We start from the raw sequence: 17438 nt of genomic DNA, 5'->3' as shown, positions 1-17438 counted from the left end.
GTTTCATTCATGATTGTTTTTAGAGCAGTGGTAACTATGACACTTGCTCTTTGATGTTTACAGATTGTCAGTACTTCATGGGCTTACATTGGAAATACTGCTATCTATAAATGTCTAAGCAGCAAGGCCAGGCTTTATCGGCAGTAAAAAATGTAAGACTGTGGAAGCCTTTATGTCCTTTACCATTACTTTTATCTTTTGGAATTGAGAATCCCAGGTTTTTAAAACACCCTCAGGTTTACTATATTTGGTATCATCAACAGAGAAACATTAAAACATAGTTTGTCTCATGTTCTAAAAAGTTATTCTCATTGTCTTTCCTTTGGAAGATGTCCTTTCTCACCGTCTCCACCAAAGAGAAAAATTTAGTGTTCTATTATTTTCTTAAGTATTTCTATAATTAATGTAATATGGCATATGGTTGGCCCTCAGGAGTTCATTTTGATGAGTGAGGAGTGGCTACAAAAGTTACTAGACAAGTGATTTTCCTTACCTTGTGTGTCCTATACTGTAATGCTTCTGATAAGCTCAGCTTTGCTATGAATTACTTTTTAAAATGATATATGTTTGTGATGAAAGTTGTATATGATTACAGGGCAAAATAAGGTCATGAGTGATGATGATCTTCAGAGTGAGGCAAGTGACAGCTGGCTTGGTCATTTCACTTTATTTTATTTTTCATTTATTTATTTAATTTTTTTTTTTCTTTTTTTTTTTTTTGAGATGGAGTCTTGCTCTGCTACCCAGGCTGGAGTGCAATGGCACAATCTCAGCTCACTGCAACCTCCACCTCCCAGGTTCAAGTGATTCTCCTACCTCAGCTTCACGAGCAGCTGGGTTTACAGGCGTGTGCCACCATGCCCAGCTAATTTTTGTATTTTTAGTGGAGACAGGATTTTGCTGTGTTGGCCAGGCTGGTCTCGAACTCCTGACCCCAGGTGATTCACCCACTCAGCCTCCCAGAGTGCTGGGATTACAGGCGTGAGCCACTGCGCCTGGCCTGGCTTGGTCATTTTAAAGCAGGGATATAATCCAGTCACTGAGCATGTTTAGCCCCTGCCAGAGGGAGCTTACAAATATGGGCAGGGTGTCAGGGCCTCAGCAAATCAAGAAGAAAACTGAATGTAAATCAAGAAATAAGAGTTTAACTCAGATATTCAGACTGAACCAAACCAATGCAGACCTAACCAACTCAGGTGGCCAGAACTTACATTAGATAGCAGGTTTAGGGATGCAAAACTCATCCACATGTCAGTGACAGATTGTTTGCAGTTTACTGCTATGTGGTCTGACTTGGTCAAGATTAGCTCAAAGACTAGGTCCAAAGCTTATATTGATTGGAATTCTGTAGGTGACTGGGATTTAGGAAAGATGGCGCTGGGTGTAACTTCCACCAAGAAACTCATCTTCCTACTCTCCTGGGTCTGCTGCAGAACATGATTTTTTTTTTTTTTTTTTTTTTTTTTGAGATGAAGTCTCACTTTTGTTGCCCAGGCTGGAATGCAGTGGTGTGATCTCGGCTCACTGCAACCACCATCTCCCAGGTTCAAGCGATTCTCCTACCACAGCCTCCCAAGTAGCTGGGATTACAGGCGTGCGCCACAACGCCCAGCTAATTTTTTTTTGTATTTTTAGTAGAGACGGGGTTTTGCTATGTTGGCCAGGCTGGTCTCAAACTCCTGACCTCAGGCGATCCACTCTCCTCAGCCTCCCAAAGTGCTGAGATTACAGGCTTGAGCTACCATGCCTGGTTCAGAACATGACTATTACAAGAATCTTTTGTTACTCACAAGGGAACAGCATTCTGAAAATTTCTGAGTATTCCTGTTTTGGGCAGCCTGCGTATTCCTTTAGAGAAGGCCCAAGAAAATCAACGCAAAATTAGACTACCTGGTATTAAGTGTACTGCGTTAACCTCCTTCTAGATTTAGGACATCTCTGTTCCCATCATATTTCTATTTAGCAAACTTGAATTGAATTATACAGTATACACATTGCATGTTTTTTCCTCGGTTGGTCTCAAATCTGGAATGTCAGTCTCAGTTCCCACATATTGTCATAGTGTGAGCCCCTCATCTAATTGTGTGTGAATCTGCTGTTCCTTCATATGGTATCAGTTCTCATATGCCTCATAATGTGAGCCTCTCATTACATTGAATGAACATTTCAAAGTATGTGTATTTTTTGTACAATATGGCCCCTGAATCCAAGTTTACTACATTCTCTGGTGTTCAGGTGAAGATATACAATTTTTTCTTAAAGCTGGGGGAAAAAGTGAATATAGTCTGCTTAATGAGAGTGATATATTAGTTGCCAACATAAGGCCTAAGAGATTTTTAAGGACTTTTAAGTTGTTCCGTAGGTGATTTTTGCCTTACGTGGTATCTTTTGGGCATCATTATTCAGAATGTCAGTATTATGGGCTTTGAACTCATTTGTTTCATGGATTTGGAGGTAGAAAAGAAACTGGAGCTGTTGCCACCATAATGGAAGTAGTACCTTTATTCCTTAGAGTATCAAAGGGGATTGTCTGGAATCTCCAGTTTGTTCAACTTCTTTACCCTGTCGCTTAGGAGAAAGATCATTCTCAGGGCATCTGTGTGTTCATAATTCAAGAGTCAAGGCTGTTCTTTGATTTCTGTGAGAGAATCTGATCATCCCCTGTGGTCTCCAGTCCATCTTGAGGGACCTCTGAGCTGTGACTCTTTGTTTCCGATGTGTCCATTTCTTCTTTTAGGTTCTGAAGCACTCATGAATTCTGACTATGTACAAGGTAGTTAGCTATTGTTTTAGGATCACTGTGGATGGTGAGGGAACATCTCCCACATTTTTCCAGATATCCATGCCTGGACTCTCCTTTGTGGATATTGGATGTAACTCAGTTGATCTGATGGGAGCGAACATCCCTGTAGTCTTAGGAACTTTGTATGGTTTTATGTACCTAGTCTATTTTTGAAGGAGTTAACTATACACTCCAGCAGTTAAAGGGATGGCTTAGTATTCCTAGACTATGCTATCCAGCAGAAATATGTGAGATGTGTAATTTAAATTTTTCTAATAACCACATTTTAAAAATTAAAAATAAAGTAGTAAAATTAATTTTAGCGATAATTTAACCCAGTATATCCAAAACATTTCAAGATGTGATAAATATTTAAAAAATATATTAATGAGATATTTACATTCTTTTTTGTAGTTTTTAAGCTTTATACTTTTAGCATACCTTAGCACACACTACTTTTTATTTATTTTATTTTTGTTTGAGACAGAGTCTTGCTGTGTTGGCGAGGCTGGAGTGCGTAGCATGATCTCAGCTCACTGCATCCTCAACCTCTTGGGCTCAAGCAATCCTCCCACCTCAGCTTCCAAAGTAGCTAGGACCACAAGTGTGCACTACCACACCCAGCTAAATTTTGTATTTTATATAGAGACACAGGGTTTTGCCATGTTGCACAGGCTGGTCTCAAACCCCTGGACTCAAGCAGTCTGCCCGTCTCAGCATCCCAAAGTGCTGGGATTATAGGTGTGAGCCACAGCGCTTGGCCCACACTACTTTTTTCTTAGTGTTCTACATTTTTAACAATTAAGGTAAAATGTAATTCCATTAAAACGATAAAGCTATGTTTAATGGAAAAATATTTTACACTGCTTCTGTGTTTGGATTTAAATTTAAATTAATTTAAAATTAAATAAAATTTAAAATTCAGTTTTTCAGTCACAGTAGTCACATTTCACTTGTTCAATGGACACATATTGCAATGGCCACCATGTTGGACAGAGCAGCTCTAGAGGACCAAGAATGTCTTTCAGATTAGTCAGTGAGTTTGTTTCTTTGAGAGTAAGCTAACTTTTCCCAAGGTATTAATGAGGTAGTTGTCAGATTGTTCACTGTATCGGGTTTGAAGGACAGAGAAATCAAATCCCTTCTTGTCTCTAAGGGCTTTTCACATAAGTTTCTCACTTAGTTTCAGAGTCATTTCCTGTTTGGGGTCCCCCTTCTAGCATTTTTGGATTGGCATTTGTAGTTTACTTGACTGGATTCTCTCAGTGACCTAGATTATGACCCTGTAAGGAGCCCCATTTGAATGAACCTCCAGATGATTTCAGTTTTATGCCACTTTGCGAGGGCCAGTAGAACAGAATGAACAATCGCAGATAAGTCAGCTGATTCCAGTGGTTTCAAAGGCATAGGTTAAAGGTGAAAGGCTCCAAACCAACCGGCAGACTGCACAGGAGGGTCATGAAACTCTTAGCTTCTGGTAGGTACAGAGAGTTCCTTGCAATGGAGAATCTGCCATGCATCGTCTAGGTAAAAGGAAAAAAGCTCTCTCTGCAACTTCTTGAGACAGGACAGACCTGAGTTTTTTTGGTTCATGAGTGGCATTAAGAATCTGTGTAAGCCAGAGATTTTGCACTGTTAGCCCACAGAATGAATTTGCTCTGTTGAATTTGCTCTATTGTTAAATTTTGTTTGAAGTACAGTTTGTTTTGTTTTTTAACTAGTTGGTGGCATCTAAAATTAAGGAGATTTTACCTTTAGGGACAAAAAAGACTTCCAACTACCTCTTGAAAATTTAGAAGACCCTAATAGTGTTAGGCCAGCAAGGACTAACTGGAGCTAAACAGCCATTGTTCCCTATAGTTGGAAAACAAGTAGTTTACAAGAAGAGGATGAGACATATTCCCCTTTGACTCCAACAGTCCTCTGAAATTTTTTTCCCTTTCTCTCTTTTGCCTGCTCTCCTTTTCCTTTAGTCCCTTCTTTGAATTTTTTCTTCTACCATGAAAATAAAAATATTCCTTCTTTTAGGCAGAGGGGAGGTGATGAGAAACAGATTTATTAGCATCATTATGTATATATCTGTATATGTATGTTTCTATTTAGGGCTAATCAATACAAAAGGGAGGATTAAAGGAAAATTAGGCAGCAACAATAGAACAAAAAGCACAGCAGGATACAAGAGTAGGTGGAAGAAACTGCAAACAGGTCTTGAACTTATACTAATAAAGGAATTTTATCACCAAAATTTGTTCATGCATATGTTTTCAGTATATCAGTGTAGTAATTCCATTCTTCAAGTTGGTTGAGTTTCAATAGGAGACAAGTAATAATAGTTACTATTTATGGAATCTTTAATACTAATTTATTGTTCCTTAAATATTGAGTACTGTGTGCCAGGCGATGGGATTACAGCAGTGAACAGAGTAGTCAGAATGTCCTGCCTTCATGGAACTTTCATTTTAGTGAGGGAGGAATATTAAAGACTAATATGTAAAATATTTAGTATGTTAGGATGTTAGGTGGAGATAAGTGCTGAGGAAAAAATAAAGGACTAAAGAGACATGGTATGCCAGGAATGGAGAATTAATATTTTTGATAGTACAACCAGAAAAGACCTAATTGGGAAGCTGGTATTTGAGTCAAGACCAGAGGGAAGTGAAGGAGTGAGTCATGTGGATATCTGGAGAGAAGAGTGTTCCAGGAAACAAGTGCAGAGGCCCTGAGGCAGGAATATATTTCATGTGTTCAAAGAGTAAAAAGAAAGTAAGCATGATGGAAGTGAGCAGAATTGTAGCAGACGAAGTCAGAGAACATTCAGATTACATCATGTAATTTTATAAGCCATTTTAAGACAATTAAGATTGGAAGCCACAGAGGGTTTGGAATAGAGGAGAGAGACAAAAGCTGCTTTTTTGAAAATAGCCTGAAGAGGGGGAATATATTAATTAGGGTATAGAGTAAGTATAGCTGCTGTAACAAAGAGTTAAGAGACATAAAAGTCTGAGCAGTCTAGGTAGGGAAGACATTCAGTAATCCAGCATTTGTCCATCTTAGCTTTACCATTCTTGAGGACTCAGTCCTAATCTATGTGATCAAAACTAGGAATACTGTCAAGATGATATTCCAGCCTGTAAGAAAAAGGGAAGCAGATGAAGTCCAGAGCAAAGAATTTCCTTTTAAACAAATGAGGCAGATATTACATGTTTTGCTTCAGTTTACATTCTATGGATAGGATCACTTGGCATCAAGGGAGGTTGGAAAATATAGTCTCAGGCTGGATAACCATTTGGCTAAGAAGGGAAAACACATGTGACAAGCAGTCTACCACAGTCTGCCACTTTGGCCTTCATCTTACTGATTGATAATATTCCTACACTTCTTTCTCAAGGGAGACAACCCAAATTACATTAATCCAAGTTCACTGAGGGGTACAGTACTTTCAGATCTGCAAGTCCAGTGACCTGTAAAGAAATCACAGTTATCTACTCCTCCTCCATCGCTCCCACACATACCCAACATATTGTGGTGGATCAGAAACAGGAAAATAGTAATAAAATCTCCCATTGGGGAAAATAAACAATAAGATACACTCTTTTCATGAGAATGATGAAGATCTCATACCCTCACAAGAGAGTAATATCCTTAGTTCTGCTTTCTGGTAAGAATGAATGCCAGTATTCATTGCATTAAGATCCCTGTCTTTGCTATCTGGGTGTTTCTTCCTTACATTAATCTCTATGGCCACATCTGAAGCTAGTGTTGAAAGTGTGCCCACTTTATGCAGTTTTCATAGCCTGCTTCCTGCTACTGCAGGTTTGCCAGCTTGCAGGTTACACAGTCAAAGGCTTTTGCACCCTAGCTTATAATTTATTTGACAGATACTAGTCTGTCAGAAACCTAATGGGATTCTTATATGTTTGTCTCCATTCAGTTCTCTGTGCCAGTAACTACACCAAAGTTGTTTTCTGGATGTGATTCTTACACCTGCCTTACTTATTTCTGTCTATGCACCCAGCATCTTTTGATGGCCTCATTTTAATGAAGCACATCCTCATCCCTCATTTTGACGGTCACTATCTTAAAACTATTCGCAACAACAAGCATTGGTGGAATGGCAGCATCCTTAATCCAATCTTAACTGCAGAGCTGGATCCCTTTGTTTTGTCAAGAATTTCTTTGAGCAAGGCACTAAACCTGATGTGGGGTATTGGCTGCAAGGCCCCACATTTAAGCTGTCTTATTTCTTTCCGTCTTTGCTTACAAACTATCCAGTTCTTGCTTGAGTAAACACAGCAAAGAACCACCAACACCTGATATTGTGGCATTTTTCATTTACTTTTTCTGGGGCTACGGGGTTTTTATGGGCATTAGTTTTGCAGATTATTGTAGGCAACAGTTTAATCAATTGTTTTATTTCCACATAACAGTGGTTACTAGTATCATAGTAGGATGTTTTCCTGTTGCCTGCTACCTAATTACTAAGCTAGTACTACGTGTTTTAGAATTTTGTTATAGCCGTATCTTAATTTTGATACTAATTTCCATATTAAGAAAAAGGCCAGTTTACTGACTTAGATGGTATGGGTGCTATGTGGACCCAAATCCCAAGCCTATATTTTAAGCATTATGCTATTAATACATCTATCTATCTATCTATCTATCTATGAATAGCATAATGCCTAAAATATAACACACACACACACACACGCACACACACACACACAGAGCATACCTCTTCCTGAGCTATACCTCATACTTACTGTAATTCTTAGCCTGTAGTTGGTGTTTAGTAAATGTTTGAATGAACAAATACCCATTTTATATCTGAGTAAGTTAAAGCATAGAAACTTGGCCAAACTTTACTTAGAATCAAAAGCAGAGCATAATCTAAACCCTGCACACAAGAATATATGTACAGAAGAAGCTGTCTTAGATAATATGTTATTTCCACAAAATGGGGAATATCTTATATAAAGATAGCTTTGTTTGATCTTAGAAATAGTTACCATAAAATCGTTTGATGTGATTATTAAGGTTTAAAATGGCAGTTATGGGAGCCGGTAAAGTTTACATCTTTATGATGGAGAGAAGAAAAACTCTATGTCAAAGAGTAAACATAGTCCTCATTTCAACATTTTTAGTACCTAAAATAATTATACCAAGGATGAAAAATAGATTTTTTAAAAATTTAAGCAGTATTTGAAATGCGAGAAAAACCATCCATAGCACATTGAAGCAGTCATTGTGTCAAAATATTTTAAATAGTTCTTTTTACATGCATACATATATGCATACATATACACATACATATATATGAAATTTCAGAAATTACCTAATCAAGGAGTTATTTAAAAATGGTGAGTTCCACCTCTTAAAAATTAATGACCTTATAATGTTTTGGGTATTCATGAGGGTTCCTACTTAACTGAGAAAGTACTCAATTTGTTATTGTACTTTGAATTATATGTAAGTGAATCCTTAATAGAGATATAATAGTTAATGTTGATATCAGTGAAATTGTGAATGAAAATAAATCTCTAAAACTTATTCATAAGCCTTTGAAGGACATATATCTTTTATACAAGTTGAAAATAGTAAGTAACAAAACATAAATTTCTTTAAGATAGACTTTTTTATGTCTACTATTTTTTTTTGAGAGTTTATTGTTTTCTCTCCTAGGGGGAACGGTGTATTTTTAACAACGGGAATCAGTAACTGGAAGTACAAGATTGGTTATTTAATAATGTTAAAAATGAGGCTTTGATCAGCAGAGGTAAGAATATAACTTTTTTTGCACTTAATTTTTAATAGGTTAGAATATTTGCCAAATTTCTATGAAGAACTGATGCAAGAATTGGTAAGGGTCTGAGATTTTACCCCACTTGCAAGCTAACAAGTTAATCTGCTACAGTGGCATGGATGTTGGCAGGACATGAGATTCATGGATCAAGGTCAAGGATGGTTTATGCTCATAGCACTAGCTAGAGTACCAGGTGACACCTGCATGTGAGTAGGTTATGTTACAGAAGAACCCTGAATTAGGAGAACCTGAATCTTTTATAATGGACAATAAACCTGCCTGAGTTTTTTTCCCACAGGGAAGCTTTAGCTGTATTATACAGAACAGTAAATCCGCCCTTTTTTCTAGTATAAGACACTATCTGACTTCTAAGATTGTTCACTATATAAACATCTTTGAAAAAATAGTTTGGAACAAAGGCTGTCTGTATCTCTGCTTGTGAGATGTACAAAAACATGAGAGGTTTGTGAAGAATTGTCTTCCAACATTTTCTTCCTCTAAGTTGCTTTTTACACTTATCTTACTCAGTAGTCCAAGAAGTTATTTTTAAAATACGTACTGTTGATAGGGATGATTGTTATAATTTTGTTTTTAAATAGTGAAAAAATGGAAACTACTGAAATCATGCAACAATAGGGGATTGTTTAAATTACAACATGTTCACAGTGTAATAGTTAACAATTAATGGCTGGGCATGGTGGCTCATGTAATCCCAGCCCTTAGGAAGACTGAGGCGAGCAGATCACTTGAGGCCAGGAGCTCAAGACCAGCCTGGCCAACATGGCAAAGGCTGGTCTTGAACTCTACTAAGAACACAAAAATTAGCTGGGTGTGGTGACACATGTCTGTAGTCCCAGCTACTCTGAAGGCTGAGGCAGGAGGATGGCTTAAACCCAGGAGGCAGAGGTTGCAGTGAACCGAAATCCTGCCACTGCTCTCCAGCCTGTGAAAGAGTGAGACTCCGTCTCAAAAAAATAAATAAATAAAAATAAAAATGTAAAACTACATTTGTTGATATATATGTTCATTGAATAATTAAGTGAAATAAGGACATGTTATAAGGTACATGTGGTTTGATCCCACTATTAAAAAGTTGTACAAATGCATGCACATGAAGAACTTATCAAAGTAGGTATTTCAGTGGATGGAACTGTGAATGTTTTCTATTTGTGCTTGTCTATTTTTTTTTTAACCTCTTTGCAATTAAATACTTTAGGCTTTTGTAATAAAGGAAAAAAAAATCTTTCTCTTTTTAAATTTAAAAGTGAAAAGTGATTTAAGAATTTTTTCTTCACTTAAAGAAAAACATTTTATGGGCTTAACTGGGGATTGAAGAGTGTTAATTCTTTTTTGACTCTCGAGTTACTTTTATGTGCAATGTAGCACAAGAGGAGAATACTTAGATATCTTCATTTAAAAAAAGTTACTATCTATAAGAGATAAAGTTGAGTTTCTATTAGTAATATGTTGTACTATTTATTACATAAATGTCATCAAGGGAAACAAATCTTAGAAAAAGCATTCTGATTGGACAATCGTAAATTATAGAGAGTAGTACAACTTAGTATACATTCTGGTGCTATTTTGTTGGGTTAGGTTGTTAAGTACACTAAAATAATTTGTTTTTATTTTCTGCCTATGTATTATATTCTAAAATATGCTTAAATAATAGTATTTTTATAAGGTGGAATTTTTGTTATGCTTCTCATGATTTTATTCCCTTTCCTTAACAAAGGTGCTGTTATCAGAATAGTCTTCTGGGTATAAATTAAAAATGACTGAAGTTCAAGCAATGGTAGAATTCTCTGTGGAGCTAAACAAGTTCTACAATGTGGATTTGTTTCAGAGAGGGTATGTATTTTGTTGTGAAAATGATATATTTTGCATAAGATAAGATGTACAGTTTAAATTTAATTACATACTTTTATTCCAGCATATATAAGGAAAACAATGAACTATATTCAAGTAATTATTTTCTCAGATAAATTTTATTTCTTAAATAGGTATTTGGGAATTTTTCACATGAATTTAATGATAATGCTGGATATACTGAACCTATGTTTATGGATTTGTAGTAAGCCTTGAGAGGACTTTAATGTAAATGTATAAGGTCTAATTTTTGCTTTTTAAAAGCTTATAGTATAATAGGAAAAAATAAGACATACATGCAAAACAGCTAAATAGAAATACAAAGCATACATGATGAAGCTGATTTCACTTGATTTTTCTATTTCAATAAATATCATTTATTAATTATTAACTATTACACTTGATATGTTACAATTTTAAAAGTCACCCACTGTTGGATATTTCAGTTGTTTTCATCTTTTCACTATTTCATGAAAACACTATAACAATCATCTTTATCAGTAGTACTTATAAAGCAATTTTATAACTTCTTGGCCTTTTTGCTAAGATCAGTAAGTATATATAGGAGGTACTCTAGGAATCAACAGAAAGACATCTTTCTGGTTTGGTGTGTTAGAAAAGCCATTAAAGAGGGATAAGATCAGAGTGTGGCTAAGACTTGGATAGGCAAAGGATAAAGTGAAAGATCATTTTTGTAGAAGAGAACAGCAAAATTCAATACAGCTACATGAATCAAGTGTTGGAAATAGAAATGAACATGTTATTTTTAAGAATATTTAGGGGCTGGGCATGATGGCTCACACCTGTAATCCCAGCACTTTGGGAGGCTAAGGCACATGGATCACCTGAGGTCCAGAGTTCGAGACCAGCCTGGCCAACTTGGTGAAACCCCATCTCTACTAAAAATGCAAAAATGAGCTGGGTGTGGTGATGCATGCCTGTAATCCCAGCTACTGAGGAGGCTGAGGCAGGAGAATCACATGAACCCAGGAGGTGGAGGTTGCAATGAGTTGAGATCATGCCAGTGCACTCTAGCCTGGGCAACAGAGCGAGACTTTATCTAAAAAAAAAAAAAATTAATTAATTAAAAAAATTTTTTAAAAGAATATTTAGGAAATTGGATATTTTCTAGGAGAATTACAGAAGAAAGGTAAAGTAAAGAAAGGCAAGGTTATGTTTGTGAAGGGCTTCAATGTCTAGAGAAGAGTTGACACTAGGGATTTGGGTAACCATCAGTAATTTCTAAGTAAGGATAAAATTTTATCACTATTATTTCAATAAGCACTTAACTACCATGATGAAGATTACGATACATTAGACTGATGGTTGTATAGAAGAAATAGAAGCCTATGAAACAGTTTAGAAACACTTGAGAGTAACTCAAGATATAAATCTGAAGATCTATACAGAGTGGTGGGAGTGGACTTAACACAAGGAATAGAGTAAGAAATTTTCCATTTTTTTTTTTTTTTGGCTTGACTTTGCCATCTTGTTGAAAAATAAAAACAACTGTGCTGTGGTCTGCTCTATATGGTCTCTCATCCCTTAGCAGGCCGGCCCAGACTTGTTCTCATGGCGGAGAAAAGAGTCTAAGAAAGAGCAGAAGGCTGAGCGTGGTGGCTCACGCCTGTAATCCCAGCACTTTGGGAGGCTGAAGCAGGCGGATCACTTGAGGTCAGAGTTCGAGACCAATCTGGCCAACATGGTGAAACCCTGTCTCTACATAAAAATTAGCCGGGTGTAGTGGTGCATGCCTGTAATTTCAGGTACTCAGGAGGCTGAGGCAGGAGAATTGCTTGAACCCAGGAGACGGAGGTTGCAGTCAGCCGACACGGTGCCACTGTACTCCAGCCTGGGTGACAGAGTGAGACTCTGTCTCAAGTAAGTAAGTAAATAAATAAATAAATAAATAAAATAAATAAATAAATAAATAAATAAGAAAGCAAGCAAGCAGAAGATGCAAGTCTCCTTAAATTGACACACTGTTACTTCCACTGCATTTCTTTGACCAAGCCAGTTACAGTGTGAAGTCAGGAGTCAGACTGGTGGCTTTTTGGCCAGTACATTTGACTTAAAAAACTTTGTGGATTTTCTGTATGGCTGATAAGTCCATTCCATGCTTTAAAACCCACAACCACAGTTGTTTTTGAGACTTGCTTGCTCTCTAGATATCATATCTACCAATCACTGCCACTGGGGATTAGAATTCTGTGGGATCATGCTCATAAACTTTCTAAAAATCCCTTTGTCATGCTGAGAATGTCTGCTTACATCTTTTAATTCTTTTAGTGATCTTAAGAAGAGAAGCTACAGCTACATCCTTGAGTTGATCTTTGTCCATGGGCTTTGTTTTATTTTTAGGCGACTGCAGATGAAACAGTTTTATTTTCCAACCCAGCAAGTTCTAGTTGCACTGAATTCCTTCTTGATTCTGCTTATAAAATGCCTAGCTCTTTCTTTAGTTCATCCCTATCTTGCAGAACCTTATTATACTTAGCTAGGAAGAACCAGTTGGCATTTTTAGTATTCTGCTTGGAAATTAATTTGCTAAGTCCAAAAGTTTCTTAGATACATTGTCTAAATTATTCCAGGTTAGTGTAAAATAGCATATTCCATCACTCCATAACAGCATTATTGTGACATAAATTATTGCCACAGACATAGAAGTCTGTGGGTCATCTGAATGGTTCTACTGATCTGGGCTGGCTTGGCTCATCTTTGCTGGGTTCACTCATGAATGCACAGTCAGATGGCAGATTGGCTGGGCACTAGCTGGATGCAGAGTGGCCTCAACTGGGCAGACTCAGCTCTGTTTTACAGTCTCTCATCCTGCAGCTTATTCTTATGGACAAGGCATGGGTCCAAAGAGAGAGAAAGAAAGCATGCAAGCGACCTCTTAACATCTAGGCTTGGAACTGATGATGCACTGTTACCTCTACCACAAGATACTGGCCAAAGTAAATGATAAGTAAGGCCAACCCACATTTGAAAGGTGGGCAACTGTGCTCTACTTCTTAATGTGAGTCACATTGTAAAAGGTGTGAATACAAAGAAGAGCAAAAAATTGGTGGCATTTTTGAAATCAGTCTACAGGTTACATTTTTAGGCTTGTTTTTAACAACATGATTTTGACAAGCTAAATGTGTAAAAAAACAGTTCAGTATTGGAGTTAGATTTGAAGACTAGTTTAGCTAGAAAACAAATTACTTACTTAAGTTGTATTAATGAAACAATGATTATTTGGAAACCATTAACTACTGTTTATGAAATATTTTTCAAATATATGTAGCTTCCTCTGACCTATATATAAAATTATATCATTATTAAATTAAATTATATAAAATATTTTAATGTATAATATAAACACAATATCAAAATGCAAAATTGCTCTTTCCAAGTAAAACAATGTTACTCTTTAGGCAAAAAAGTCATAATGTGAAATCACCATGCTTAATAAAATCATGTTAAGTTTTACCTCATACAATGTTGTTTTAACACATTGTTATGTATTACTAGTCAATACTGTAAATGTGTTCTAAAAATAGAGGATAGAAATATAATAACTTAATATTCATAAGCACGTTCTTTTAGTCATTAGCTTCAGATTTTTATTCTTCCTCCAGAAAAATAAATTGAGGTTTTCCAACAATGGAAAAAGATGTAAATTTAATCTCTACCTGCTGCACTTCTGTAAAGATGCCAAAGAGCATCTCTTTCTCTTATGACTACTCATAAAAGATTTATTATAGTTCATTATAGTTTATCTTTTATGTTACAAACTAGATCTAAGCAGAAAAAGTACCTATATTATTATTATTACCCTTGAAAAATAACTTGTAGAAGAGCACAATTAAATTTTTTAAATAAAGTACTTTCCTCTTCATCTTCATCTGTGAGATTATGTTTTTGTGGCCCTTTGCAACTTTTCTCTTCATGAAGACCATTCTTTATAATGAACTTAACAAAACGTTGTTCATAAATAGACATCCTTACTTCCTCATAGCCCCTGCCTAAGATGATTCTTTAAAGTCGTATTTTACTTAACAGCGTATAGGAAATAAATAAAGTATGAAATAAGAACAGAAAAATAGATTGCTTTACTTTAGTGCTTGTCTCATTGGGGCATTGGATTATTTATGTATAAATTGATTATATGTTTTTTCTGATTAAAATATTTTTTCTTTATATTTTCTAACTGCTTATTTTTTAATATAAAGGAAGACATTTACTTTTATATATTCATTTCTATCTGGCTATCCTAATACCCTTATTAATTCATATACCGCTTTTTTCCCCTTATAATTCTCTTTAGGATCCTGAAATACACCTACAGTTCAGAAGTACTTATACTGCCATATTTAAGATTCTAACTTAATTAGCCTAATAATTTTTCTTTTTAATTTGTCTGAGTTGTAGAGACTACTTTTAGAGTTAAAAGGACAATATAGCCGGGCATGGTGGCTCATGCCCATAATCCCAGCACTTTGGGAGTCCAAGGCAGGTGGATCATGTGGTCAGGAGTTTGAGACGAGCCTGGGCAACATGGTGAAACCCCATCTCTACTAAAAATGCAAAAATTAGCCAGACATGGTGGCGTGTGCCTGTATTCCCAGCTACTTGGGAGGCTGAGACAGGAGATCCCTTGAACCTGGGAGGGAGAGGTTGTAGTGAGCCAAGATTGTGCCACTGCATTCCAGCCTGGTGACAGAGCAAGACTCTGTCTAAAAAAAAAAAAAAAAAAAGGACAACATAAAGCATCTAGTTTAAAAACTTATACAGTTTATGAATGGTATAAGTAGTTTAAGTTACAAAAATAAGTTTTTAAACACACTGTTATGCTAGGATGACTATATAATTTATTGACCAAATCAAGGTACTTTTTAATGTGAAAGGAGGCACTGTTAATAATAGGCCGAGACAAACAAAAACCAGAATGGCTCAGGCAAACCAGGTCAACCTTGTAGTAATCAAATATTCCTTAAATAAGTCTTAACTTTTTTTTTTTTTAAAAAAGTAACTTAAAGCAGCAAACATTTATTGTTTCTCATGAGTCTCTAGGTTGGAGCTTGGCTGTTGTCATTGTACCTTGTCCAGGCATTAATGGTCAACTGTGGGCTGATTGGTCTAAGATGACCTTGGTTTGGACTCCTCAGCTCTCCTCCATATAGTCTCTCATCCTCTAACAGGCTAGGCTGGGCTTAACAACTCTTAGCTTTAATTGAATTAGAAAATTATACTTTTGCTTAGACTTATTGGGTGTAATAGATCAGTCAGTGTTTAAAAAAGTTGTTTAAAAAATCTGCACTTGGGCTGGGCGCGGTGGCTCACGCCTATAATCCCAGCACTTTGGGAGGCCGAGGCGGGTGGATCACGAGGTCAAGAGATTGAGACCATCCTGGTCAACATGGTGAAACCCCGTCTCTACTAAAAATACAAAATATTAGCTGGGCACGGTGGTGCGTGCCTGTAATCCCAGCTACTCGGGAGACTGAGGCAGGAGAATTGCCTGAACCCGGGAGGCGGAGGTTGCGGTGAGCCGAGATCGCGCCATTGCACTCCAGCCTGGGTAATAAGAGTGAAACTCTGTCTCAAAAAAAAAAAAAAATCTGCACTTGACTTCAGAAAAGAATGAACAGAATACTAATGTATTTACATGATAATTAATTTTTACCATAATTACATTGTTTTGCCTTAATGGTAAAACAGAAAGCTCAGATACTAACAATCTAAAGAAAAACTAGTTTTATTTTAATTTTACTGTATTCTCCTATCAGTTTGTTTGAGTGGATTTTTAAACTCTGAAAACAAAGTCAAAATTGTAAAGCACTGATCACAAATACGCTATTAAATGGAATGTAGATGTATGTCTTATAAATGAGTGATATAAAATGTCTTAAGATTTGTATTATATTAGAAGTATCGGCCGGGCGCGGTGGCTCAAGCCTGTAATCCCAGCACTTTGGGAGGCCGAGGCGGGTGGATCACGAGGTCGAGAGATCGAGACCATCCTGGTCAACATTGTGAAACCCCGTCTCTATTAATACAAAAAAATTAGCTGGGCATGGTGGCGCGTGCCTGTAATCCCAGCTACTCAGGAGGCTGAGGCAGGAGAATTGCCTGAACCCAGGAGGCGGAGGTTGCGGTGAGCCGAGATCGCGCCATTGCACTCCAGCCTGGGTAACAAGAGCGAGACTCCGTCTCAAAAAAAAAAAAAAAAAAAGAAGTATCTAATTACAAGATGGTAGACTTCCCAAATGACTTCATTCAAAATACATTTGTCAAGAGGGCTCCAAAGAAGGAAATATTGCTCTTTAAACACATAGAGAAAAGTTGCTATTTGAACACCTATTCTCATTGACATAAAGAATAAGATAATGGAATTAAATTGTGGTTTTAGTAAATTTCACTTAGGTTTTAAAGTGGGGGAAATTTTCCTTGGAGACAATTGCAAAATTATTAGAGTATCTTTTACTAGAATTCTTTAGGTTAGTGCTATTCTCAGTGGCTCATCTGCAAATGGTTTGTTGCTGGTTCGGGATGAAGCATGTTTGCCAGAATGGAAATGAATGCTGCTTTCTTCATTAAGTTTTGCTACCAAAAAGAAAAAAAAAAGTCAGCTAAAATAGTGTGCTTTGCCATACAGTTGATTTACTTTCTTTTACTGCAGATTGGTAGCAACCATTTCACAAAGATGCACCAGTCTGTGTACCACATTTTAAGTAGTACAGCTTTAGAATATTAACAGTGGCTTCTTGAAAGGAGTTGGGTTTCATTCCTTTTGGAAAGCAGCCAATATTTAGAAGACATAGAAATTTTGACAAAGTGTTATGCTTTAATCTTTTATCAGACTTTGCAAGTGAAATGTTATCAGTTTGATTTATTTCCACATATGGTTGGAACAGTCAATAATCTAGCATACTACTACTAATAAAATAAATAGTGAGGAAAGTATTGTTGGGGAAAGAAGTTGAAAGTAATACTTTGTTC

The 17438-nt window shown here is 36.5% G+C and overlaps 1 protein-coding gene across 10 annotated transcripts in view; it reads left to right on the top strand.

Annotated features, from left to right (window-relative positions):
* FAM135A (family with sequence similarity 135 member A) overlaps positions 1–17438 on the top strand; it is a 151662-nt gene that overhangs the window by 4106 nt on the left and 130118 nt on the right. For all 10 annotated transcript variants that reach the window (XM_021670250.2, XM_021670249.2, XM_012471872.3 and 7 more), the window contains 2 exons: positions 8462–8555; positions 10318–10433. In XM_021670250.2, coding sequence (XP_021525925.2) covers positions 10357–10433 — 77 coding nt within the window. In that variant the 5' untranslated portion in view covers positions 8462–8555; positions 10318–10356. The remainder of the gene's footprint in view (positions 1–8461; positions 8556–10317; positions 10434–17438) is intronic.

Source organism: Aotus nancymaae, unplaced genomic scaffold (genome assembly GCF_030222135.1).
Source record: "Aotus nancymaae isolate 86718 unplaced genomic scaffold, 86718_ANA_hifiasm-v0.15.2.pri h1tg000040l, whole genome shotgun sequence".
Classification (NCBI taxonomy): Eukaryota; Metazoa; Chordata; class Mammalia; order Primates; family Aotidae; genus Aotus; species Aotus nancymaae.
Note: the sequence above shows the minus strand (reverse complement) of the source record. Positions and strands in the feature narration are given on the sequence as shown.